Here is a 27504-nt window from a genome sequence, read left to right as displayed (position 1 = left end):
TCTGACAGATCTGGGTTCATATTACCAGCTCTACTCTGTAACCGACTGAATCAAGTAGTTCTTTTTCTGAGCCTCAGGTTCGTCATATGTAAAGTTGGGATAAATACCCTTTACATTAGAGATAATATGCTTACATCATCTGACATAAAATAAGTAACCAATACGTGGTAGCTATTTTTAATATAGTTGTGCTACATAGTATAGTTTGATAAAGTGAGAGAAATGTTACCAATATTTTTACCTGTGGTGTCATATTTAGAATTCTTATTACTGAGTAAATGGATATTGTTTAATTGAAGACTTTCATTTTCTAGCAGTGATTTAATATGAGACTATTTCTCAAAAGACAGTCTTTCCAGTTTAGGTGATATAAAAGCCAAGCAAATTCTAAGATGTTAAAGACACTTTTCAGGAGAACTCAGAGGTGATTGTGTGAAGTAGATGGCAGTTCTTTGGATTTGATAAAGAAATAAAACTCAGGAGTACTTTTTTAGTATCTAGAGATAGGATTGTTAAAGTACTTTAAGAGCTTGGACTTTTGTGTCTGCTGGATCTAGGTTTAACTCTTCCTTATGAACTGAATATTCTTGGGTAAATTATTTACTGCTCTCAGCCTCAGTTTCCTCATCTGTAAAATAGGGACGATATTAATACCATCTCAGGACTGATGTGAAGAATAAACGAGATAATACAAATAAAGTGATTAGTAGAGTGTTTTGTCATATACTAAGAATCTAGGGGGTAAGATTACTAATAATTTAAAAATAGATAAATCCCTTAAGTAAAAAGATTGATTATAAATGCTTTTAACATGTATAGGGCCATCGAGGCCAGGTTTATATTTTAGTCAGGGATCAAGCCAGATACTCCTGACAGAGAAATCTGGATGATCTCTGCTTAAGAAGCAGAGTAAAAAGAAACTATTGATTAAAAAAAAAGGTTTCTGAGCTCCTTGATATAATAAGGCAAAGTGTTTCCATTATTTAGGTTCAGTAGCTGTGGTCCTCCAACAGGGATATTCTATTTAAGCCTTAATAATTATCAGCTTTGGGAAAATTTATTTTCTAAAACTTTCTTCTGAGCCTAAAGGCTTGTAATACATTTTATCTTTATTTAATCCCAACAACCAAGGAAAACTTTGAGGAATCTTTGTGAGAGAAAGTTAATTTCTGTCCTGAAATCATTTTTCACATGTAATACAACTCAAAGTACTGGCAGATGAGTCCTTCATTGATTTGTAGAATGCTTGCAAAATTATGACATGTTTCAAGCATTAAAAAAGTAGAACTATGTATGTGTATATATTTATTATTTATTCATTAGCAAGAAAAACACTTTCCCACACTAGTTCTTAAAGATGGGTTCTTGGGGTGCCACATAAATCCAGAGCATTGCTTTGGGATATAAAAGCTTTAGGTAGCTGGCTGCTTTTATTCTGTTATTCTTCCTTTCTAAATACTATTACATTTTTTTTCCCACTATACCTCACAGAATTAAGTGAGTAAGGAAATACATAACATTGGCTCAGGCTTCAGCAGTAGCTACCTTGGAGAAACAGAGGAGGGAAGGAGTGTGGTTGAAGTGGCTCTGCTGAGCAAGTAACTGAACCAGTGTTATGGTGTGACAACGAGTAAATTGTTAGGAAAAGTTTGCAGTTTTGTGTCCATGGATGTAGGGGTCAGTTTGGCTTGTTTCACTGCGGAATAGGTATTGGCATTTGGATGGAATAGCCAGTTACGAAAAACTGCCTTGTATATTGCAGTTTCTTCAGCAACCTTTGGGCTAGTAGAATTCCCCCAGGGACAATTAAAAAAAACAAAACAAAATAAAAACATCTTAATGCATTTCCCTCTATGGAGACGATACTGTTTCCCATTTGAGAATCACTGGCTGAAGTCTGTATTTAATAAATGTCCTCAAATCTAAAGCCAGGTAGAGACCTAAACCCTGAGAGATTCAAGGAAAAGGAGATGCTTATAATACAAAACAGGACATAGAGACTCGCATTATGGAAGTAATACAATTGAAAACAGACATTGAGTGGTACACAGACAATACATTTTTTAAAGGGAAACATCTATGTCCTGGGATATTTTGGTTTCTTGTGCTTAGGACTCAAAGTTGAATTGAATGTACAAAAGGTTTTTTCATCTATGGCTGTTTGCTTTGGCCAGAAAGAATTAACTCAAGGGTTAGAATTAGTCTTGAATAGTTAGAATTAGTGAATAGATTTCTCATTTCTCCTTTATTACATTGTTCACCAGTGGCTACCTTTCCAATCATATATCCTTTCATTATTTGCTCTTATTTTTTCTTACAAAATAATCTGATGCTGGGTGATGTTTCCTGTGATTGTTGTTGGTAAAGTCCAATAGTATATTTATATATCTTTATATATTTAATGTACCTTTTTGTGAATGCTGAGTAACAATTGGTTCTGTCAACATCTCAAGGAAAAAAATTAACTGCTATTTAGGCAAGCTATTTGAAGGTAATTGCTTGTGAGAAGAAAGCACTGTTATTCAGTTTAGTAATCTAGAACCTATGTATTTTTTCTTCTTTGTCAAATGAAGTTATCTGAATTAAACAAATAACAAGACTTTAGATAGTAAACATTTTTCATTTAATAGAACCGAGAAACTGCTATAGGGTGTGTTTATTTCTTAGAACAACTTTTATTTAGAAGATCTTAATGTATGGCCAGCCAAGGCTCTTTTTTAAGTCCCTCTAGTCAGGGATACCGTGTTCTAATTAGGATTATGTCACCACATCATCTTCCTGGTACCAATAATTTTTGGCTTTTGCAGGGATTCTTTAGTTTAGTAAGAATGTTCTATTCTTTTTGCATTTTATAACCTGAAGAGAGCTTTAGCTTAGTACACAGTTTTCTTCAGAGGTAAAAGAAGTAGTCCTAAGTTACTCTACATGCAGATACTCTTGGCTTTAGAATATGTGAGCTATTTTTACTCTGATGTTTGAAAATCCCAAAGTAATTAGAAACTGAAAGAACAGAATGTACACCCAGAATTAAAACAAGTCACCTGGTGTATAATGTAGATCTGGCTTGTGTTATTAATTTCATGTCTTTGGCCATCCAAATTTGTGTAGTTGTGGTTTAAAGTTACTTATGTTCCTGTCTTTATTTTACTTTTGAATTTCACAAGAAATCACAAGTGTTGGTTATGTACTGTGCCTGAGTAGCCTTTGCATTATGAGAAAGACCAGGGAATTTGTATTTAAAAGTGTTCGTGGAACAAAATATTCTGCAGTATGTTGATACATGCTTTTAGTTCACATAGTGTTAAACGCAGTTGGATTTAGTATAAACAAATAATAAGCTTCATAAAACTTAACAGTGTTTGGCATCAAGGAGTATGTTACCTAGTGGCAGGCATCGAAACTATGCATGTTTTACTCTTGTAGTTTGGTTCTTTTTGCAAAAAGATTTTAAAAAAGGAAACAGCTGGCTTATGCTGATCCACCCCCCCACACCCACCCCCGGTCCGTACCATTATGACCTTTAAAGATTTCTGAACCCACAGTTGTGCTGTTCCATTTGAAGTCCTAGTCCTTGGTAGAGAAATATTTGTATTGGTCCTAGGCATTTTGTTTGATTTGAAAAGTGAAATAAATGAAGGCTTTGGGGCCACGCCTGGCATATTAAGAGTTTAATGAATATTACTAGGAAGTCAAATCAAGCATCTATGCAGTCTTATCACCAGAACTCTTAGATTTTCAGAGATTGATGTGTGTCAGTGATGGGCCGTTTTTTCTGGTGCCTTACTCACAAGGAGTTTAGAGTTGTAGCAGAGACAGTGAAGAAAATACAGGTTGGGAGTTGGCATAACTGAAATTGTGTTACTTTTACTACGAACTAACCTTGGACTTCAGCTTTCTTATCTGCAAAATGGATAAAACATGCTCACAAATGTACTACTGAGGTGTTAAAATAACTGTACCTATCTCCTAAGGGTATTGTGAGGATTAAAAGTACCTGCCTGTCACAGTGCCTGACACATAATAAGCCCTTGATAAGTGTCAGTTTCCTTTAGTAGTGAGACAGCCTACCTTTCCCCTTTTCCCAAGCTATTTTTACCTATGATTGAAGTGTTCTATAAGGATGCTCATTTCCAAGACTCTACATTATAATCTGACAGAACACCTTCTTATTCCTGACAGAATCCTTAGAGTTTTCTTTCTTCCATCTGACATAATCCTCTAAGGTAGCACTTTCTAACAGAACTTTCTGTGATGATGAAAATCTTTTGTATCTGTGCTATTCACTATGGTAACTACTGGCCGCATGTAGCCACATTGAGTGTTTGAAATGTGCATTGTAGATGAAGAACTGAATTTTTAATTAAATTTTAATTTAAGTAAGTAAATATGACTAGTGGCTACCATATTGGATGGCTCAGTTCTAGGGCTTACATCTTCTAATTTTTAGTGAAAGAAACCTAAATTACACGATAATATAGGCTATGTGCAGGAAAACGCAAAGAATTTAAAATAAATAATTTATACGCAGGAACGCAAAGAATTTAAAATATAAAGACTTTAAATGAATAATTTATAATGAAATAAATTGTTGTAAGTCAGCAGAATATCTGGTTGATACATGAATAATACCCCATTATGTAGACTCTTTACTACTTGTCCCTTTGTAACTTGTCAGAAAATCATAGTACTATCATTTTTCCCAGGAGTACTTAAAACTTTTTAAAGATATTAACCAAAAAATTTCTTAATTGAGAATCTTACTGTTTATCCCTCCAGTAGGTTGAACTGTATGCATACCAGAAAGCTAGGGATTTCAGAATCATATTTTAGATATGGGTTTTATTGCTTTGCAAATTGATGAGTACTAATAAGTAGTTTTGTGACATAGGAAGAACTAATGTGATTAAATAAGATTTTTCTAGTTGCTAAAAATAAATAGGTGTTTTTAAAAGAATTTCTGATTATTATATAGTGTTTTAGAGATATCTTTGTCTTTTGATGATTTTAGAGAGCAAAGTCATGAGAAATGGTATATTTAACAACATCTTTAAAAAGCGTTTATTGCCAGTGTTATTGCTAGGAAACTTTGGTAATGGTATAATTACCTCATTTTTACAAGGATTTTCCAAGAAACGTTTTCCTTCCTACTTCTAGTGTATTTCTGTGAACATCAGCAATTATGAGTACCCTAAGTTCAGCCTCTGTTTTATTTAAATGTATCCTAGCCCTTTGGAGCTGCCCAAAGTACCACCTCAAATGAAGGCTCTCACCTTCCTCTGCCATTCTCCTGGCATACTAGTGGACCGTTGAAAGATTTAAAAAACTTTAAACAGAATGAGATCAAGTTTGGAGATAATACTTATGTTGTGCAAGGTTCTTCTCTGCCTAGCCCATTTCAGCATTTTAATCAGTGACTTGGATTAATACCATACCTGTCAGATTTGCTGATGGTCATGTAGTTTTGACATTGCTTAATATATTAAGAATCCGAAAAAGTCTGTACAATCTGAAATGATGGGTTGAAATTAGCCAGATAAATTTTTAAAGAAATAAAATACTAATCCCTATATGAGCTTCAAAACATAACAGTAAGAGTATATCTAAAAGTGATTTATGTATAAAGAAGATTTAAGAGTTTTAAATGATTATAACTCAGTACTAATTGATAGTAAAGTGCGGTTGACGAAAGAGCTCTTGCGATTCTTATTCATTGATGGAATCATAGGTAGCCAGAATAAAAGGGGTATATTTTTCCTTCATTCAGCAACAGGTGTTTATTGAGTGGGGGCCAGGTACCTTCTGGGGAGACCTGGATATTTATGTTTGGTTCTCTATTTAGTGAGACTTTGAGCAATGGAAGCAAACTGAGGGGATAAAGCATTTAAAAAAAAAAAAAGAGTAAGCTGGTCAGGGTATTAAAAAATGTTGGTTGGAAGGACAAGGGCTGGAGGATGGTGGTTGGCTTGGAACAAAAAATAGATAGTGATGTAGAAGTTAGCAGTGATGGCAGTCTTCAGATTGCTCAGAGGTTTGTCACTTATGGACAAGAGGGATTTGAGTTCAATGTGATTTTTTGAGATAGACGTCAGACTAGAGGGTAGATGATACAGAGGGAAAATTTTGGAGCCAATGGAAGAAAGACTTTTGCAGTGTCAGAACTCAATTTAACGATGAAATGGAACTGTGTCTTGAGTTGCTAAAGTCTCATAACCCGAAGGCATTGTCATACAAGAGAGTCAAATTTCCAGTATATGATTAGACTTAGTGGCCTGTACTCTACTTCCAAAACAGGACAGTTTGATTCTTTTAATGATTCTTCATCACTCAGCAGTGGGGAAAAGGGATTCAGAAGCAATTGCAAGCAGTTTGAGAAAGCCCATTCACATTCACACATTCTTTTTAATAATCTGTGTTTTGCTGCCATGCCTACCCATGGAATCTTAATTTCCTTCACCACTATTAAATCTTATGCTATATTTACAATTGAATGGTTAGGAGGGAGTACAAAAAAGAAAATCCATATCTTTTTATTTCTTTTGCATATCCAGCCATTACACCTTATTATACCTTTTCTAGTCCTGTAGATACTAGAACTTTGGGGGGCGGGGTAGGGAGAGAGAGAGAGAGAAAAACAGAGAGAGAGAGTAGTGGTGTACTTTTTAAAGGGAAAAACAAGCTCCAAATGGCCTGTCATTGTAAAAATCTTATTGCATTGAAGTTGAGTAGAAATAGTCCTGCTAAATGTACCAGGAATAGAAAAGCATATGAACAAATTTCAATTACTCTAAGGGAGATAGAAAATTAGAGTCTTGTAGGTAGAGGAAATTTGTTTTCCCGAATGATAAACATGAATTTCGTGAGATAACTGATGGAATGTTTTTCATGCCAAGAATCGGTTTCGGTTGAGGGATGGGTACCCATTAGTGTAGTTTGACAAACATCCTTCCACATCCCTTTATTTTTTGGAGGAAAAAAAAAAAGGTTTCTTCTGACTGACATCGCTTGTTTGAAATTATGAAGGATGTTCCATTTCATGAGAGGTAGAGTGTGTAACAGTTAAAAGTGCAGACCCAGAACCTAAATGTTTTTAAATTACACATGGGAGACCTTTAGCAAGTTCATCTCCCTGTCCCTCGATTTCCTCATATATCTAAGGGTGGTGTTAATAATAGTACCTGCTTTAGAAGTTTGTTGTGAGGATAACTTAACATAATGTGAAGTATTTAGAGAGGTACTTGGTAGCTAAAAGTGCTATATGAATCTTTACTATTGCTATTTAATGTGCCTGTGTAATACATTTTTCTACTTAGCTTCAAAGCTGAAATCTTAGTTTATAAAAAAAAATTGTATGTCCCCATAACCACAAATTTTGTGTTTTACTGGCTCAGCTGTATGTTGATATTAGGAGTATCATTAGAAACACTTAATTTTCTTTCAAAACAACTGAAGAAAAGAGTCTTATACTATTCAGAAATCTCCTTGAATAAGATGTAGTCTCAGTTATTCTAGGCAGGCTGGTTAAAAATTCCAGCAGAGCAGTTGGAAAATAGTGGCAAGAAAAGTATTCACATATAATATAATTAAAATTTATGGGAAAACTTTACCCATTTCTATGTTTTTTGCTCTGTATAAGTTACTAGATTAGTTTCCTTTCTCTCTCCCCCACAACACCATGTATCTAACCACAATGGATCATCCATTTGATACTCTCCTCGTCTTGGCTGCCCTCTAGAGTTTATGGAAAAAGATCTTATAAAATTAATCTTTTTATCCACTATGTCTAACATCTAGTAGTGCTCAGTGAGTTGAGCCAGATGAATGACCCTCCTCAATGAGTTGATCCAAATGAATGCCCCTCCTCTCCCTGAGTCCTGTAACAGTTTTGTGGCTCCCAATATATTAACCGAGTTATAAAAATGCTAAAATTCACTCCTGAAGTGTGTTTACAGCTCATACACATTGATGAATAATAGATTCTATTTGCTATGTAATTAAGAGACATGAAGTCTGGAATGGAAAGTTTATTAGTCCAGTGTTCCTGGTGGCAGCTGACATAAGTTCTTTTGTCTGTCACCAAAGCTGTGTCAGTGAAGATAATTTGAAGAATATTACTGTCATTGTGGCCCAGCTCAGGTGCCTGTGTTACCAACCTTGCCTCTTGTATTTTCTTTTCATCTTCACCAACTACTTTCTGTGGCTTCTGCCATCTGGTTCCCCCATTCACTCCATTCTCCTGCTATTCCTTGCTGTCTATTGCTTTTCTGTGACTTATCCTCTTTAGGGCTTTCTTTGCCCAGGAGTATTAGGGCTGAATGGGAATGAGCCTTGGGCACTGGATCCCAATTCTTCCAATTCAGCACAAGGTGAAAAGTTACTTCCTCTACCACCTGTGGGTAGCTTGATGCTTAAGAGTAGGACATGATAAGACCTGAATGGACCCATGCCTTTGTTTGAATCAGTAACAACACTCATGTCTGGACTTGTGAGACAAATCAGGAGATTTTGAAGCTAGACCACGTTTTCAGACTATTACTATATTTACCCATTTTAAAGCTATAAGTGACCTCTTATATACCTGGTTTGTTGAAAACAGCATGTTTCTATCATGAAGAGTCTGGTGTATGTTGAAAAGTTTAGTTATATCTTAGGACTTTTGCAAACTTTAAAATAACAAATGGCACTTCTATTATTAACTCTCATCTCCATTGAAGATGGAGAGTAGATCACAGAAATGCTAGATAACTAATGCCGTATCACATAATGGGAAGTCCCTGAGAGTCAAGAATGGGAATCAGCGGTTCCATTTGTACTTGTACCACTAAGCATACATTTCCTTTCAAGCTGTTAAGACTTGTGGCTACTATTAGAATATTTTTGTTGCTGGACTTACTTACTTTGGATTAAATGCCATTTGATTCTTCAATTCCATGTGTCCTTGAATTCTCAAGTGGAGAATTGTCATTCTGATTTTCTAATCTTTCTTCTCCTATTTTTACTAAATAGAAAGGTATTTTTGTTGAGCTGCATGCTATGTCCTACCCCTTCCTACTGATCTGTAAGCTTTTCCATTGGCTTTCTTTCTGTTTCCTGCTGCTTTCTTGCTTCATATTTGAAGGGAGGATTCAGACCCATCCAGGTAACACACTACTGGTTCTGCATGGCCTCTTTATTACTCTATCCCCTTAGTATTATTATTAGAGTAAGACTGATTGTTTGCTGATGAATACATGCATTCATGGTGGGAATTTGCTATTGGTATATTGTTTCAAGGCTTTTAAGCCTGCAGTGAGAACCAGAAATAACCACAGATACTGGTTGCCGTTTGAGACATTTGAGCTCTGCATCTTCCAGACCATTCTCAATCCTGTCTAGATTCTCCACCTTTATTGCAAACTATTTGAGAAAGCAAAATTGAGTTCAGTTTAGTATGAAGTTGCCACTGTTTTGAAAATGCTTTTCCCATCATGTGACAATTAGCATATGACAACTCTACAGATAGTTTTAATTTAACTTGACCTTGATAGACTGAGATGAAAATTTTTATGTCCAGAGAGATTTCTTGTTCTTCTAAATATTTTCTAAATTACTTGAATGGTAGTTTTTTAGGGGACTACTTTAACTTTTAATAAGTTGATAATGAACCACCTACTCTTTATGAAAGAATCAATGCTTTTATACAACAGAAGAACTTTTAGAGAGATACCAACTACCCCTTATGTCATATTTTACCACACATTTTGAAATTCATAATTATGGTGTGGAATTTTTTGTTGAAATTAGCTGAGATTTCATTTTAAAAGTGAGGCTGCCCTGCTGTTTTCAAATGAATGACATTTATCAAAACTTGACCTGGTGTGCCTAAGCCTCATGTGGAATGTTTTTGTGAACCCAAATGTAGGCACTTAAGTCTGTTTTTATGTATATTGTATTTTTTAATTCACACTGATAAGATTTTTATAAGTGGAAAAAAGAAGAACGCACAAGATAATAATAAAATTCACATACTCCCATTTGTAAAAAAAAAAATAATAATAAATATTTTTTTCTCCCTCCTTAGTTTTTCCAGAGGCCTCAAATACAGCCTCCTAGAGCTACCATCCCGAACAGCAGTCCTTCCATTCGTCCCGGTGCACAGACACCCACCGCAGTGTATCAGGCCAATCAGCACATCATGATGGTTAACCATCTGCCCATGCCGTACCCAGTGCCCCAGGGTCCTCAGTACTGTATACCACAGGTAAAGTATCTCTCAGATCCATGTGGTCCATCAGTAGAGTGGATCGGAGGGAACAGGGAGAGTGGGTGATGGCATTGGTTTTTAGTGATGTATGAACTTTTTTTGTTGAATATGAGTCTAGCCATTTTGTTAGTTTCTATAATATTGTAAAGAGATATTTCTATATCTTTACTTAAATTTTTCTAAGATGATAGAGAAATTGTTTTTAATCTCCTAGCTTTCCCCCAGTCTCTTACCCACAACCTAAATAGCTCTAAAAGAGACTCAGTAATTAACTGTTCCAGTAATATCATTCAGTGTCATTGAAAGCTGTCAGCCTGAAATAATTTTACAATGATCTGATGTCTGCCTGTGCACTGATTTGCTGTATGGCTTTACCTAAGGCACATTTTTTTTTCCTTCATCCTCATTGCATCTTAATGGCAAGCAAGCATTTTGAGTATGTTTAACAAAGTGGCTTCACCTCATTTAAATGATTCTTTTACACACACACACATGCTTTATTTTTCCATAGTAACCTACCATCATATTAATTATAAATGTATGTAATTTTTCTCTTCTAGTACCGTCACAGTGGCCCTCCTTATGTTGGGCCCCCACAACAGTATCCAGTTCAACCACCAGGGCCAGGTCCTTTTTATCCTGGACCAGGACCTGGGGACTTCCCCAATGCTTATGGTAAGTGTGAAAAATTGAGCAATTTCTGTTAATTTGCTGTGTTTGTTCCATTGTGTTGTTTGCAGTTTAGTTTAGGCAGTGAGGTTTAGTGATGTGAAGGATTTTTAAATAAAATGTTGCAAACAGTTATGACCCAAAAGCTACTTTTTAGAGAGTGGCCTTACCAGGAAAGAATATTATAGAAATATACGTAGTTGGGGGAGAGTATAGCTCAGAGGTAGAGTGTGTGCCTAGCATGCATAAGGTCCTGGGTTCAATCCCCAGTACCTCCATTAAAAATAAATAAAACTAATCCCCCCCCCCAAAAAAAAACCAAAATGAAATATATATCATTAATTACATCTTCTGAAGGAGCTGGTAATTTTGTTGCAAATAGCCCATGTCTCAAGGTTCTGATGTCTGCTACCAACTCATCATTACCTAGATTTTTAGTGGATTTTTGCTGATAACATAAATTTACCATATCTTCTGTCCATGATTTCTTTTGCTCTAAGTATTTACTACCATTTACTAAAACATTTGTTAATGTTTTCCCTCTAGAATGTAATACCCATGAAGGCAGGGAATGTTACTTGTTTTGTTTGCTGCTATGTTCCTAGCACCTAGAGACTGGTGGGCACATAGAGAATATATATGGGATGGTTAAATGTAACTCAGTATACCTGTTATTCCTTTTCTGCAGAATTGTGGTAAGGTCTGTGTCATGAGGAGGTTTTGAGGACTAATTAAATGAAAATGCCTTGATAAAAAAATTTTTTTAATGCCTTGAAAAATTGTATTTGTTTTTAATGTAGTGAAACAAGCACTGTGCTTATACTTGGTGTGTGAACCAATACTAAACTAAGGAGTAATGAAAATTCCTTATTTTTATTTAATAAATTTGTATCACATACTACACTTTTATTTTTACTCCATAGAAAGTGATTTCTAAGGGATAAAATCAGCAAAAGTAGAAAAATTAAGCTTTAAGATTCAGTCAGCATTGATCTTTTCCACTACAGCAAGGACTGATTAAAACTTTAATTTGTTATTTTAAGATGGTGCTCTGCTACAGATAAACACGTATCTGCTGACTAATTTCCTGGCATTGGGATTTAGTGTCTTAGTTAATAACCTTTACAGAAGAATTGATTGGTGTTAGAATAGCTCAAGAAGGTTTCTCTTAGTTTTGAGATGAAATAGGCAAAGCAACCAAGTGTTACCTAGCCTTTCCTTTTTTAGAAAAGGAAAACCTTTCTGTTGCTTGTATGTTTATTTAACACAGCTTTATTAAGTAGTATTTTTACTAAGAAATACTTGGTATTTTCAGAATAATGCATGTTACATATATATGAGTTTTAAAGGAAAATAGTATATGCATATTACCCAGCTTTGACACAGAAAATTGCCAGTACTGTTGAAGTACCTGTGCACCCCTTGATTTAGCTTTAAGGCACAGTTTTTGCACAAGTCTAGTGCTTTTGTATTGGTACTTATTCTGAAAACTTAAATCCAATTAAAATTATTTTTAAATGTAAAATTGGCTGTAGATATTATCTAGAAATTTTTGAATAGAAAAACTTTACGATGAGATTATCAGTCAGAGTAAACGTGCTAAAATTAACTTTCTTTTTTAATCTCATGTTGCAAAGGGAATGCAAATTGTAGTTTCGAATTTATGAAATCATTTTGAAAGGTGTCTCACTGAATTTTAGTCTATTTATTTACAAAATTATATAAATGATTTTTTGGCTTAGGGAATGTCATCATTATTATAGGTCTTTGCTAGCCCTCTTTCTTGCTCTTAATACTGCTGCTGCAATATATATAGAAACAATACAGATGAGTTTGCTAGTAGGGAAATATTTTGGTTGTGTGTGTGTATATATAAACATGGTATTATAACATTTATTTCTATTATATAAAACCATATTTGTATATTTTTGCAAAAAAGCAGTATGTTGAGATGCAGTTGTATTTCAGATATTGTCGATGTCTGTTCCTTTTGATAGATATTCTTTCTTTCCCAGGAAATTTTTAGGCAGATCCAGTAGATAATCAAGTAGGTAGTTGATCACCTGGGTTAAAACAATACTTCCATAGTTTCCTTAAGCTTAGAAAAACATCTTAAAATCATTTTTCATTATGAAAGTAACCAAGTTAAGGATGAAAAACACCAATAATGTAGGACATAAAACATTAGAATAACCAATTTTTCTCCCTCCCTACTCCCTAAAGAAATAATGATTTAGCAGATTGATACATATTTTACCATTCATATTTAAACAATTTTTAATGCAAATGGGTACAAACTATTTATAATGTTCTAAAACATCCTGTTTTTTCCCATTTCACAGTATATTCATGGACATCTTTCCACTTCACTACCTATAGAATTTTAAGTTACATGGTATTTCATTTAAAGAATGAATCATAATTAATCGAGTCCTCTACTGATAGAAGTTTAGATTATTTTCATTATTTGGGCAGATGTTTTAGTTTTAAAGCCTATTGCTAGTTAACATACTTTTATCAGAATCAAAAGTTGTAATCAAATAGCTCTTACCAATTGTAGGTCCTTCAGCTGTAACTCCTTGGGGCAGCTGTCCTGGTCTTATGTATGGTCTAGAAGCCTTCAACATTCCCTATTTCCTCTTCTTGAACTCTCCCTTTCTCTTACCTTTCCACTCATTTCTTAATTTCCCCTCTGCTCCTGATGCATCCCCTTTCCTCTTCCACCTTTCCTGTCCTAGTCTTGGGTTCAGGTTAAAAGTGGGTATGGGGATAGGATCCTAATTTTGTGTTCTGAAGCTGGAGTCCTCTCTTCTAGGACAGAGAACCTTTCTATATCTGAACTGGCAAAGAACAAATCTGAGATTTGTTACTTCTTGCCCTATTGTTGGAGTTTGTGAGTTGAATGGCATTTTCCCCAGAGTTCTTAGTTCTTCATCCTTAACTTTGCAGTTCACTCCAGCATACTAACAGTTTACTTCACTGCTTGGTTTAAATCTTGAACAGTGGTTCTCAAAGAATATTCTTAACTACATTGAAGTTCAGGAACTAAGGTCATAGAATTCTATTTATACAGTATAGTGCTTGCAGTGTTTCTACAGTGTTGAGGAGAAATGTAAGTAATGAATAGTATTTGCTCAATGTCACTTTTCAGTTTTTCTCTTATTAATGTTTCTTAAATATTTTGATGCCTGTCATATCAGAAAACTACCTCATGGAGACTGAAATTATTTCTAAGCCAACCCTAGAGGGTGATTGCCTAAGATGAAAAATATAGTTTTGAGAGAAAAGGGGTATGGTTAATGGTAGCAGTGATGTTGAGAAAGAGAAAAAAAATCTGAGAATTTACAATTCTCAATGATGGTAGATGGTCCCATTCTGTTCTCTCTTGCTTCAAACCAGTATACTCTCCTTTTTTCTCACCGCCATGTCATTTCCCTTTCCTCTTGTCATCTTCTTTCTACTCTTTTCTTGAGTCTCACTGGGGCTTGGGCACCTCGTTCAGCTAATAAGAGCTGACGGAGTCATCGTTCTCCATGGCGTGTGAAGGTGGGAAATGTTTTTGGCATCTGAAATCAGTTTGTGTTTTTGTGGAGCAATAATACTGTATCTGGTGATATGGTTATATACCACATTATTATTGTTCTGGGTATATTATGGCATAGCTTGATTTCTTTGTGCTAACCTGCATATTTAACTACTATGTTTATCTTTGTTTCTATGGAAAACTGAAGGTTTTGAAAGGCTTTTGAGGATCTGCAATATGTAAGACATTGTGCTAGGTATTTTGTGGAATACAGATTATTGAAATAGTCTCCTTGCCTTTCAGGAATTTACTTGTGTGATATTTATGCTTGGGGTTTTAGCAGTGAGAAGAAGTCTAAATATTGACTAGACCAGTTGTTCCCAGATCTTTCAATATTCTAGGCAAGTGAAATAAATATAAAATAAAGTAAAATTAAGGAATAAACACACATGACTATAACATTTTAAATTTTGCCAGTAAGACTTTGAAGAAAACTACTATTTATTGTCAGTATCATAGTTCATATAGGAAGGCTGTTTTAACAACAAAGGAGTAGGACTGAAATAATTTCCAAAAAAGTGAACGATCCTTTCTAAAAATGTCAAGTTGGCAAGCCTATAGTTGTGTGTTTGTGTGTATATTTCATGGCTATTACTGCGTAAATTTTGCCGTATATCATTGACACCTTTCTTATACACTGAAGTTAGGGGAACCACTGATCTAGAATAGGGGTCAGAAAACTTTTCATATAGAGAGCCAGATAGTAAATATCTTAGGCTTTGCAGCCATATGGTCCCTCTTGCAACCATTCAACTCTGTCGTTATAATGGGAAACCAGCAATAGATCATAGATGAACTCTGTTTGTAGGTGTCTTCCCATAATACTTTGTTTGTAATAAATGGTATTAGTCCTTAGTTGACAGGCTCCTGATCTAGACAAACCTGCAACATTCCATGCATAAGAGGTTCAGAGACATTTAAGTAACTTGCCTAATTGATAAATAGTAATGCAAAAGTGATTCACATTTTTAATAGATAAAATAAGTGTTTTTAAATGTCCCTGCCTATAAAAGAAGTGGATTAGATTATAAAAGAAAACTATTGTTTGGTAGGGTGGAAGGCCTCCTCTGCTGGGGTCCACAGTTGACCAGATGTTTTACTAGTTTAGTGTTTAAACCCCCTTCCCCACTGTATTGAGATTATCCTATTCTGCCAAGTGTGTTCAGCAGGTATTTATTGTACATGTATTGTACATCAGCCTGTGCCCCAGTCATGTTGACTCAAAAATATTTCATTAGAAGAATCTAATTTTTTTTAAAGGAATGTTTCACCTTTTGGATTTTATAGCTTTAAAATGTGACAAGCTGAGCAGATTGTATTGCTTGTCTAGCAGCATTTGAAACCAATTTTAGGGGTTTGTTTTCTGAGTCTTGGAGCTAGTGACATAATATAGTAGCATAGAGTTGCTTATTTGAGCTCTACTTTGATGATAGTTTACTAACTACTAGAGGATAACTAAGGATTTTTTTTCTTTTTATGTTGAACTTACTGAAATCCTAATCATGTTTTTAGATTAAATACTGTTTAGATCTTTTCCAAATCTGATTCTTGAAACCTAATTGATACCTGCAAAATTCTGATATTGCAAATCATACTGCTTCCAAGAAACTTCCACGTCAAGATTAATATGATGATGGTGGGGATGGTGATGATGTTGATGATGACAGTGATAATAAGAGCCTACAGTATTTGACTTCTTACTAAAGTACCGAGGATTTGATTACCTTCATACTCATTTTTTTCCTTCTTGTTACTCTGACTGCTATCCGTGTTCTCCCACCAAAGGCCAGTCTTCACTTGTACACTACATCCCTTCATGTAGCCATTAAGGCTGTTACTCTAGCAGTTCTCTTCTCTTTCCTGCATTTTAATTTTTTTTTCTTTCTGCCAGATTAGTTCCATTCGGATATAGGTATATTGTTTTATTCCTATCATTTAAAAGAAAGGTTTTTTGACTCAATATTTTTGTCCAGCAATAGTCCATTTTTGTGCTTCCTTTTATGGCAAAACTTTTAAGAAAAAGAACTGTCTATATTCACAGTCTTCATTTTCTTTATCTCATTTACTATTGAACCTACCCTAATGAGGATGAACACCGCCACCCCCACTCACAAAACTTTTATCAAGATCACCCGTGAATTCTACTTCAAAAGGTGAAATCTTAGTTGACCTGTCAGCACCATTTGACATAATAGAGCACTCTCCCCATTCTTGAACCATTTTCTTCACTTTAACTGCTGCCTTAATTTTCCTTTTCATCTTCTTTGTTGGATTTTCTTCGTATCTGTGGCCTCTAAACAACATAAGGTACCCCCGAATTTAGTCCTTGAGCTTCTTTTCTATTTGTACTCATTTCCTTAGTTATCCAGTCTCATGGTTTAAATGTTGTCCATATACTCCAATTCTGAAATGGATACCAAATCTCTGACTCTGGACTTGTGTCTCTTTCTGCCTACATGATATCCCCTTTTGAAGATCTATTAAGAATCTCAAACATCACATGTGCAAAATTGAGCTCTTGATTTTTCTGCCTTAGATTCTATTCTTCTTCCAGTTTTCCTCATCTCAGTAAATAAATAAATAGCACAGTAACTTTTAAGTAGTATCTCCATTCATCCATTTGCTCAGACGAAAGACTGTACAAATTTTCCTTGAAATTTCTTTCTCTTACACCCACATGCAATCTATTAGCGAGTCTGTAGGTTCAGCCTACAGAAGTATCCAGTATCTGACCCCGTTTTATCACCTCTGCTATAAGCACTCTGGTTTAGTAGTAATTATAATAATAGTCAAAATTTTGAAAGTTAAGGATTCATTGAAGTGTGTAGGGTGGGTGGAGGAAGAGAATTTCAGGCAGAGGGGCAGTATAGTCAAAGACATGAACAGTGTTGAAGAGACTGGTGTACTGAAGGGATGGGAATAGGTTATAGGTAGAGCAAAGGTATGGAGTTCAAGAATGGTGGAAAATGTAGTTAGAAACCTGGAGCCTGGATTCCTAGAATCTGGACTTTATCCTTAGGCTGCTTGTCTCGTTTTTTTTCAGCCCCAACAACAGGACATTCGCCAGGCCTAAATGGTAGTTCCCTATGAGAGTGGTTCTCCGTTAAGTAGGATGCAGAATTAGAACATCCCCAACCCCCAGGATGATCAGATACATTCTCCTGCCTTTGACCAAGCCTACGCGCAAAACATATTCACACAAATCCTTGTTTGAGAATCACTGTTGGAGGCAGTGGGTCCCCAGGATAGATTTTTTTAAAGTGGTAACTGGTGGCAATCTGCAGGAGTTGGTTATTTAGTTGTTTTTTATATTGGATGCTGAAGAAAAGATAGGCGTTTATGACTGTTTAGGAATTGCTCCTTTACCACTTCAGTAAGGGGAGCTAGTGAAGTGAAATGAGTTAAGAAGAATGCTTGTTTTTATTTGACTTCTTAAAATTGTCCAGATTCACCTTGCCATTAGTAGTTTTATAGTGGTTGACAAATAACTGAGTGCTTCTTTTCATTCTTTTCTAATTCTTTAGGAACGCCTTTTTACCCAAGTCAGCCAGTGTATCAGTCAGCACCTATCATAGTGCCTACGCAACAGCAACCCCCTCCAGCCAAGAGAGAGAAAAAAACAGTAAGAAATTTTTATTAATTTTTTCATTTTAAAATAGAATGTCCACTTACTTATCAAATAAGTTTACCCACAGCTGTAATCATTATTCATGTCAGTTCACAAATGACTGCCAATTTTTATTCCTCCTTTATATCCTTACCACTATACCTAGAGAATTTGTATGGGCATATAACTAGATGTTGCAAGTACCCTTTGCTTGACGTCAGTTTTCAACATGTGCTGAGCTAGATATGCTGAGTGACAGTATGCCCTCCAGCTTTAGAACTGGGAAGGTTCATTGTGCTAGGGTCTCACTAAGTGGGAAGAATTTAAGCTCAGTTCTTACATCCTTATTGTCTTTTAATTCTGGTCCTAATTAGCTCTATATTCAAATATGAACTGACAGGGAAAAAAATACCACAAGAGAAAATGTATAGAATATTAAATGAGAAAAATCCTTCCTATGGAATAGATTTATTTGAAGAAACAGAAAGCAGAATTTAGAAAATTTAATTGTTTTTAATAAATTACAGAGACTTTATTTCTGTCTAGTAAGGCAGGCCCAAGAGAATTAGAGTGTGGTAATATGAAATTCGCATTGTAGAATATTTTGTAGAAGAGTGGCTTACAATCTGTTATCCATCAGAACACACAAAATGGGTGATGTTTAATAGAGACTCCCGTGGTCACACAAATAAAATAGGTGGGAACAACATCATAGCAACATTCTTGAGACTACTCTCACTGAATAAAAATTAATTAGGTTTAAACCTTTGGTTCTTTTTTAATAGAGACAAATTATTTGTGCACAGATTATAATTAACATGACATGCCAGTGTATTGTGACACTGTAGTTGAGAAGCTATGCTTTGGAAATGTTGAAACAGCATGGTAGAATGCAGAAAAACTAATAAAGAATGCAGAAAAACTAATAAAGAAGATAATGAAAATGAAAGATAGTATTAATAGTTATTACTGAAGAAGAAAGAACAAATGAATTGTAAAAGAATACTTAAAACTATAGTAAAAACAAGATTTCATAGCTGAAAAAATAGCTGATATTAGAAATCTTATTAAGGAACTACTTTCCCAGAAGCTTCTGAATCTGGATGGTTTTATTAGTGAATTCTTTGAAATTTTCAAGAAGCCAGGGCTACCTTGATTAAGCTGTAGATGTAATGACAAGCAGAGGGGGCTTTGATGTCTCTGCACTGTCCCAGGATGAAAGGCCTAGACCCAGGTACTTTATCTCCATTATAACACCATCTCCGCTGATTGATTTCTACAAGCATAAGTAGCCTTAGAAAAAAAGTTAAAAGACCATACACGCTGTTCTGTGTCTTGCATCTTTTCACTTACCAATACATCTTGACAGTCATTCCATATCAGTACATGTAGATCCATCTCATTTTTCCTACTGGCTGTTTCGTATTTAATTGTAAGGACGTAGCTTAGTGTTTTGATTACTGTGTTCTTAATCAGCCTTTAGGATCTTTCTGTGTCTTTGCTGGAAAAAAACAGTACTTCAGTGAGCATCTTTACATGCATGTATACGGCTATCCATAGCATAAATTCCTCTTCTAAGTCCTAGGATATGTATATTTTTTATTTTGTTAGAGAACCACTTAAAGCCTGTAAAACTTTAGAGTAACTTCCATATTCTAAGACTGTTTTATGAATCTTGTCTTATGTTAAGCATTATAAATTATGTCAGTCATTTTGGCAGTGCTTATAAGACAGTGTTAATACTTTGGCTTTTTGACCTAGAAATTCAGCAAACTAGGTTTCATTTTAGCTTGTTGTTCTAATTAGTTCAGGTCAGAACTAATGACCTAAATTTCTTTGAGCGACCCCATATGGTTCTGTGATTGAAATACAATTAGATGTGGTGATTATCAACTTTGATATTTGACAGGTTTCCCAGTTTGCACCTTTAATACATCATATACCTATAAATCTACTACATAGACACCCATCTGTAAATATGCCATCTTGTTTGTAACCTTATAGATAAGAATTCGGGATCCAAACCAGGGAGGTAAAGACATAACAGAGGAAATTATGTCTGGAGGTGGCAGCAGAAATCCTACTCCACCCATAGGAAGACCCACGTCCACGCCTACTCCTCCTCAGGTGAGACAAGGGTGCCACGATGGGTGATGGTGTGTGTTTGTTCACTAACCTCTGCTGAACTCTTTTTCTGTAGTCACTTGACCATACTTTTTATTTCCATCAGTTGTCTCATAACCTCGAATATCTAAATGATATTTAAACAGGCATGTCATTTCTCTTTATAAATTGTTATAACTTCCAAATTTTTATTGATAGTATTTTATGTATTATCTTCACATTCAGAGCATAGCTGCTGCCACTCTTCCTAATAAATTATTGTTGCATGGTACCAAAAGGAGCTGTGTTCCTTTGGAAACCTTATCATTTAATGAGTATTTTATGTTTTCAGTATGGAGTCTTAGGAATTAAATGGTGCATGCTATGTTGATGCAATCATTAAGGTTGAGAATTTAAACATTTTTATTGAACAGTATCATTTAAGATGATGGCCTGTGTTATTCAGAGCATATTTAGATGTATTATAGATATACCTCTTACTGTTTAGGACTATATAAATGAACTTTCTGAGTAGAGGAAATTATTTCTTTATTTATACTTCTTTAATTATTTACGAAGGTTATTATTAAGTTCTGTCAAACGTCTTTTTGTGCCTATTGCAGAATGTGGTTATTATGGTCTTTCAAGAGTTTACTTTCTCGCTTTTGGAAATCAAGACATTCCAGGAGGAGCTGAAGTTTAGTAAACTACCATAGAGAATGGACCCCCCAAATTTGACAGGATTCTGATTTCATCACTTGGTTACTTGAAATTTTGCTAAACCATTGAGAGAGGATGAGTGATTTTCAAATCTTCCAAATACCTGAAAGGAATGCCCAACATATAAAACAGATAACACCAAAGTTATGAAGGACTAGGGGCTGCTTACTTCCCTCCTCTTGTGGCTGGATGGTGAGGTATTCCTCAGAGCCTAGTTTACAAACAGGTGATATGGATGATCAAATATAAAGTGTTTCAGAATGATAGACTATTGACTTGATTTTCATAGTATGGGTTAAAAAGAAGTTCTTTAAAAATTGAAATCACAAATAGATTTCTGAGTTTAGAGCCCCTTGAAAATCTGTGAATTTTGAGTAAGCCTAAAACTTGGAATTTTGTGTAATGTTGTGTTTCACTTGGAAATGATAATACTCTCTGGCTGACATTTATCTCAACCTTCCATCATCTAGTTAAGTATAATATGTAATCATCTTAGATATATAAATTGTAAGATTATACTAATGATTGTTACTAGAACCTTTCACCATTCTTCATCATTTCCCCAGGGATATTCCAAATCTGGAATGATTAAAGAGGCCTTATACTTAATCTTGTCCCTGGAAGTGAATGTGGGGCAAAGCAACATTTACACATTTAAATTACTTACTTACGTGCTCTGTTAGGTAGCAGTATCCTATAGCAAAAATTTAGGATTGGTTGATCAGGGCAGTTCAGTTTTGGCCTGTATTTTCCCACATTAATTAAAATACTGTTATTGTCAAACCATATAGTTGACAGCCTTTTGTTGATTTGTGTTTAAATCCTCAATTTAAATATGTTTTAGTGTATCTTTTTGCATTTTAATTCCGTTTGGAGTTTGTTTTTCTTGATCTTACTTGATCCCACCTTCTTCCAGTTATCTCTCGGTCTTTAGTCACAGGAATCCTTTTGCTCTTTGTCTTTCCCTAGGGATCCCGGGCCTGAATACAAATATATGTGTTTGTGTAATCATAAAGCAAATTAAATGTACACTTTTAATTGATAAAGTTCATCAGGCACTAATTATAATGCTGATAGTTCTTTTGAGGTATAATATTGTAATGAAGCATCAGTTTTATTTTATTAGGTAGTTTGCATTTAAATCTATACTTAGCAATCTGTTGTCTTTCCAAATACATGAAATTCACAGAATGAACAAATAGCTTTTTAACAGAAATATGCACTAGAAATACTCCATTTTCCCCTTAAGGAAAACAACAGCATAAGCCTGATGATGGCAACTAATACTTGGCTTCATTTTCCAGAAATTCATAAAGAATGTGGTGCACATAGAATAGGAGAGGTCATTAATGCCCAATTGTTATATCGTGTAAAAATGTTTACCCAGTGTTTCAAAAGAAGCTAGAAATCTCTATTTATGTTAAAAATCTGCAACTTTTAAATGGCAACTAATTCTACTAATAAATAACACTATGCCAGCCAAATAAATCCATTAGGTTAGCCTAAAGACTATTAGTTTGCAGCTTTGGCCTGATTCTAAATAGATCCTGAACCACATTCTAGTTAGTAAGACTGCAGATGTTGTCAACCCTGTTCACAATTTATAACTGAAGAATAAATACTGTATTGCTTTTGGCTTTACAGAGCACCTGCTTTGGGTCACAGTTGCATGTGCTGTGAATAGCAAAGCCCCTTCCATGTCAGTAATTCATCACAGTCTCTTTAAGGGAGACAGAGGACACTTAGAGATATATGACTGATCCTCCTGTGAAGTGTATAGAGAGAACTATGAAAACACAGAGGTGACCAGGTGGGTCATAGTTACAGTAGACTCAAATGTGTTGGATCCCAGAAACATATTAATGGTGGTACAGGTGAGATGGTACAGGGGAGAGGTTTAAAGCTTTGGCTTAGAATCAGGTTTACTCGGTTTCAAGTCCCAGTTCCACAACTTAATTTTGTAACTTTAGCCAAATTACTTGTCTTCCAGAACCTTAGCTTCCACATTTTAAAATATGAGGAAAATGTAATGTATCATATAGAATTATTATAAGGATTAAATGAAATAAATACTTAAAATTGCTTAAGCTCAGGACATGAAAAGCATTCAGTAAATGTTATCTGTTATTAGTATTACAATTATTGTTATTTCAGGAGCCACAGAGAATGACTGGAAGAGTCTGGGAAGGCTTCACAGCAGAGATACCGCTTGTTCTGAGTTCCCAGATTAGTATTCACAAAATGGAAAGAAAGAGAAGCGTATTCCATACAGAGAGGCAGCATGTGCAAAAAGGCATATGGAGAATGGAAATTGGGTGAAGGGAGATTATTGCCATTTTAGTCAGTAAATTGGGAAGTCAGTTGAAGGAGAAGAAGCCAGTTACAGAAATACTCAGCAGTTGGTTACTAAGTAAGAATTATAAAAAGGGTTACCATATAATTTATCTAAATTGGGGCAGTTTTATAAATGAATGGGGATGCTATTAGTCATTTTGCTGGGACAACAGGCATAAACTGATACTGTCCAGGTAAACACATTGCATGGTTCCCCTAGATGTAAGAGAGAGGGAAGAGTCAGAGGTGACTCTTCTTCAAGCCTGGATAGCAGGATTTATAGTAAAACATAACATGCAATATATGTGGAGATGTTTGAAAAGGGGGATAATGAGTCTGATTTTGGCAAGCAATCATACTAGGAAGAGTTACTTGAGAGAAACTGCATTGAAGAAAGAGAATGGAGAAGAGAAACAAGTTTTGCTATTGCTGTTTTTGTCCTGAAGAGTAGACTGAAGTTAAAATTGTCCTGCCTCCTAAGTTTTAAAATGTTCTCTGGAGTAACTTCTTGAGATTTTGTATCTCAGATATATTATACACACACACACACACACACACACACACAATGTGCACATATGTGCCCATTCAGGTGATCTCAGTACACAGGCAGAGATGCAAGGCTGGACATCACAGTGTACTGGGATGCCTGGTGCTGCTCTCCACTCTGTCACTTAGACCTTGAGTTAGAACATTAAGCCCTTTAAACTTCTATTTTTCTCATCTGTAAAATGAGGGGTTATAGTAAGTAATCTCAGAGACCTCTTTTAGTTCTTATATATTGAAGTTGGAAAGAAGGAAATATTTTTGTTACTTTCCTTCAGCATCAGAATCTCTCAGCTATATATCTGTTGTTGAGAGCAATGAGGCACAAGGAAAATTTTCATATTAAGAGATATGTTGACACAACATTGTGAAATGACTATAACTCAATAAAAAAAAAATGTTAAAAAAAAAAGAAATATGCTAGCTGCCTGAAAGTCATTATGGGATCCTGTAAGGTAAAAATAAATGCATGGTGTTGTACAGTCCTCCCTATCTGTGGGTTCTGCATTCACAGAATGCAAAAATATTCAGAAAAAAACATTCCAGAAAGTTCCAAAAATCAAAACTTGAATTTGCCATGCACTGGAAACTGTTTATATAGCATTTGTATCGTATTAAGTATTGTAAGTAATATAGAGATGATTTAAAGTATGTGGGAGGTTATATGTAAATACTTCATCCTTTTGTATAAGGAACTTGAGTGTCTGAAGATTTTGGTATCTGTGGGCTGTCCAGGAATCAATCCCCTGTGGATAGTGAGGCAAGGCTTCCAAAATTGCCTGCTTCCAAAGGGGTTATATATTATATCACTTAATTTTTTTTCCTGAACTGTATACCTTCCTTTCTCTCCCTACTCCCTTTTGTTTTCTTTTTTCTGTTTTAAGAATTACTTATAATAAAGCAGAGTTATAACTTGGGAGAGAGTCCCGTGCCATAGAGTGTAGGGACAGATAAAAGGTTATTGACTGATGGCACATCTTAGGGAAGATACAGCCTCTCCTGTCTTTTGGTCAAATGACCAAAGTCAGCAGATTATTCAGTCTTTTGAAGAGCTTCTTATATACTTGGTACCTGGAAATCATCGCCATTTGTTACCTAGTTCATTTTATAGTGTTAGCAGTAATAGTTAATTACAGTTAGGTTCTAAAGTTTAGATGATAATACTCATTTTGTAAGTAATATGTACAATAAGTAGGTAAGTTTCTGCATAAAGAATTTGGATACACCTATGTAATGTATATAAATCTAGTCTTAATTTTTAAAATGTCATTTTATCATCTTAGTCATAGGCACTGATGAATTAATATTCTCTACCTTGAAGCATATAGGAATTGATTTTTTAAAGTGATGTCTACAATAAAGACAGTGGTTATTGAATTAAATCACATCATTCTTCATCTTTAATTAAATCATTTTTCATTAGTAACCTCCTTTGACTTAAAAATGGTGCTTTTCAGTAGCCTAGAAAGCCTGTAAACTTTGAACAGATAACTAAGCTGAGGTGGACTCTCTCAGGGGTTTTTAATGAAACGTCATGATGAACTCTTGCTGACAGCAGTTGCATTGTTTAAAATGAGTTTCTACATGGACGGTTATAGAGAGGGCCCTACTTAGAGGTGTAGAGCAGGGTTGTTGATTTTATCAGGTCTGTCACCAACAGGATTTTGTAAAAATGTCCTGAGTTTTTTAATAAAACCAAGAGTCTCCAGCTTCAGTGCCTGTTGGAATTTCCTAAAGCAAGAAACAAAATTTGACTTAAAGCCACTTTTGAGATACCTTATCTTGGAAGCCAGTGGAGCAAGTGTATTTTCAGTATTTTTTTTTTAAATGATTCTTTATTTTTACTTGAGCTATGTTTTTTTTTTATGAGTCTTCACCAAATTTTGTGAAAGCCTTAGTTATTATTAGTGGTATGACTTTACCTTAGATACATTAAATCTGAATTCTACTTATAAAGTATGCCTTGAATTTTTGCATGTGTAGTAAAATTCCTATCCCTTACCACCTACTGCCAGTCAGACATTGAACAATGGTGTTGCATCTCATACTCATCTAGCAACTGTGATGTTTATAGTTGTAGGGGATCACAAGAAGTGTTGGAAGAGATTTTAAGAAACTGTCAGGTTCAGTCTTATGTCTGTTATTAAAAGTATATTTTCAAAATTAGAATGACTTTAGTTTTGCATGTATAAAAATTAAAAATCTTCATTGGAAGAGTCATAAGGGAAAAATTTTAACCCTAAATCTTATTACTGAGAGTTAACTGTGTTAACTTTTTGGTGAATATCCTTCCATACATCTTTTAGTGCGTGTGTGTGTGTGTTTGTGTGTATCTATCTCCATGCCTATAATTTAATATAGTTGGGTTCATGCCATTTTATAAGTACTATTTTTTTCAGTGATCTTGCAGAAATACTCATGTTTGACTATAGGTATTGTAATTTTTGATGGCTGTGTGGTATTTCTTTGTTTGGATGTACCCTAGTTTATTTAACTGATGTGTATTTCTGTTCTTTCTTGTTTGTCACTAATAGTAACAATGCTATGATGAACAACTTTGTGTACTTATTTTGGGTTATGGTGTTGTTACTTACCCTCTAGAAATGTACCAGTTCATCTCCCAATAACGGTATATAAGGGAATACCCCTTTCCTTGTATTATTGCTTATTTGATAGATTTAAAAACCATCTCATGTAATTTTTATTTATTGATTTGTGGAGTTAAGAATTTTGATGTTCACTAGTTACTTGTGTGTGTGTATGTGTATGAATTACCTATTCATGTCTTTAGTACATATTTCTTTTGGGGTGATGATTTTTCTGTGATGTATAAGCATTCTTTAAATGCTAAAGGTCTCCCTTTACTATATGTAATTTTTTTTTTCTAGTTTGGTGATTGTGTTTTAAATTTGTTAATGGTGCCTTCTATGACGTAGAAGTTAAAAATTTTTTTTTATTAAAGTATAGTTGATTTACCATGTTGTGTTAATTTCTGATGTACAGCATAGTGATTCAGTTATACATATATATCTACATGTATTCCTTTCCATATTCTTTTTCATTATAGGCTATCACACAGTATTGAATATAGTTCCCTGTGCTATACAGTAGGACCTTGCTGTTTAACTGTTTTGTATCTAGTAGTATCAGCAAACCCCAAACTCCCAATTTAGTATTCACAGATTTGTTTTTCCCTAAGTAACTTACGATTTGGGGTTCATACTTTGAAAGATTTTCCCATCCAAGATAATAAAACTAATGTATATTTTCTTCTAGTATTTAGGTTTGATTATTTTTCTTTTATCTTTGATGTGGAATTAATTTTGATGTAGACATAAGTTTTTGATCCTGCTTTTCTATTTTTCTTCTTTTTTTTTTTTCTTAAACTGAATGGCTTGTCTCTGTTTCAGTATTATTTATTGAATAGTTCTTCATTGCCTCCTTGTTTTTAGATGTTGTTTTGATTATTTGCTGAACTATCATATGTACCTGGGTCTGTTTCTGGACCTTTATATTTTATTGATCTGTTTTAGTAGTGTTACTATACTATCTTAAATACTATAGCTTTATAATATCTTTTACTATTTTAGAGTAAATTCCATCCACATTATTCTCATCTTTTAAAGTGTGTTATTAATGTTTATCATCTCTTCTCCCCCTGCTCCCCGCCCACTGGAACTTTAAAGTCATTTTAAGTCCTCTAGT

The 27504-nt window shown here is 34.7% G+C and overlaps 1 protein-coding gene across 12 annotated transcripts in view; it reads left to right on the top strand.

Annotated features, from left to right (window-relative positions):
• Positions 1-27504, top strand: part of EIF4G3 (eukaryotic translation initiation factor 4 gamma 3) — a 319236-nt gene that overhangs the window by 173661 nt on the left and 118071 nt on the right. For 7 of the 12 annotated variants that reach the window (XM_032495366.1, XM_032495369.1, XM_032495364.1 and 4 more), the window contains 5 exons: positions 9116-9136; positions 10058-10237; positions 10801-10915; positions 18017-18114; positions 20104-20226. In XM_032495366.1, coding sequence (XP_032351257.1) covers positions 9116-9136; positions 10058-10237; positions 10801-10915; positions 18017-18114; positions 20104-20226 — 537 coding nt within the window. The remainder of the gene's footprint in view (positions 1-9115; positions 9137-10057; positions 10238-10800; positions 10916-18016; positions 18115-20103; positions 20227-27504) is intronic. The other 5 variants (XM_032495372.1, XM_032495370.1, XM_032495371.1 and 2 more) reach the window with 1 other exon arrangement.

The sequence above is a fragment of the Camelus ferus genome, chromosome 13 (assembly GCF_009834535.1).
Source record: "Camelus ferus isolate YT-003-E chromosome 13, BCGSAC_Cfer_1.0, whole genome shotgun sequence".
In the NCBI taxonomy this organism is placed as follows: domain Eukaryota; kingdom Metazoa; phylum Chordata; class Mammalia; order Artiodactyla; family Camelidae; genus Camelus; species Camelus ferus.
The sequence above is the reverse complement of the archived record's forward strand: the minus strand, read 5'-3'. Positions and strand labels throughout refer to the sequence as shown.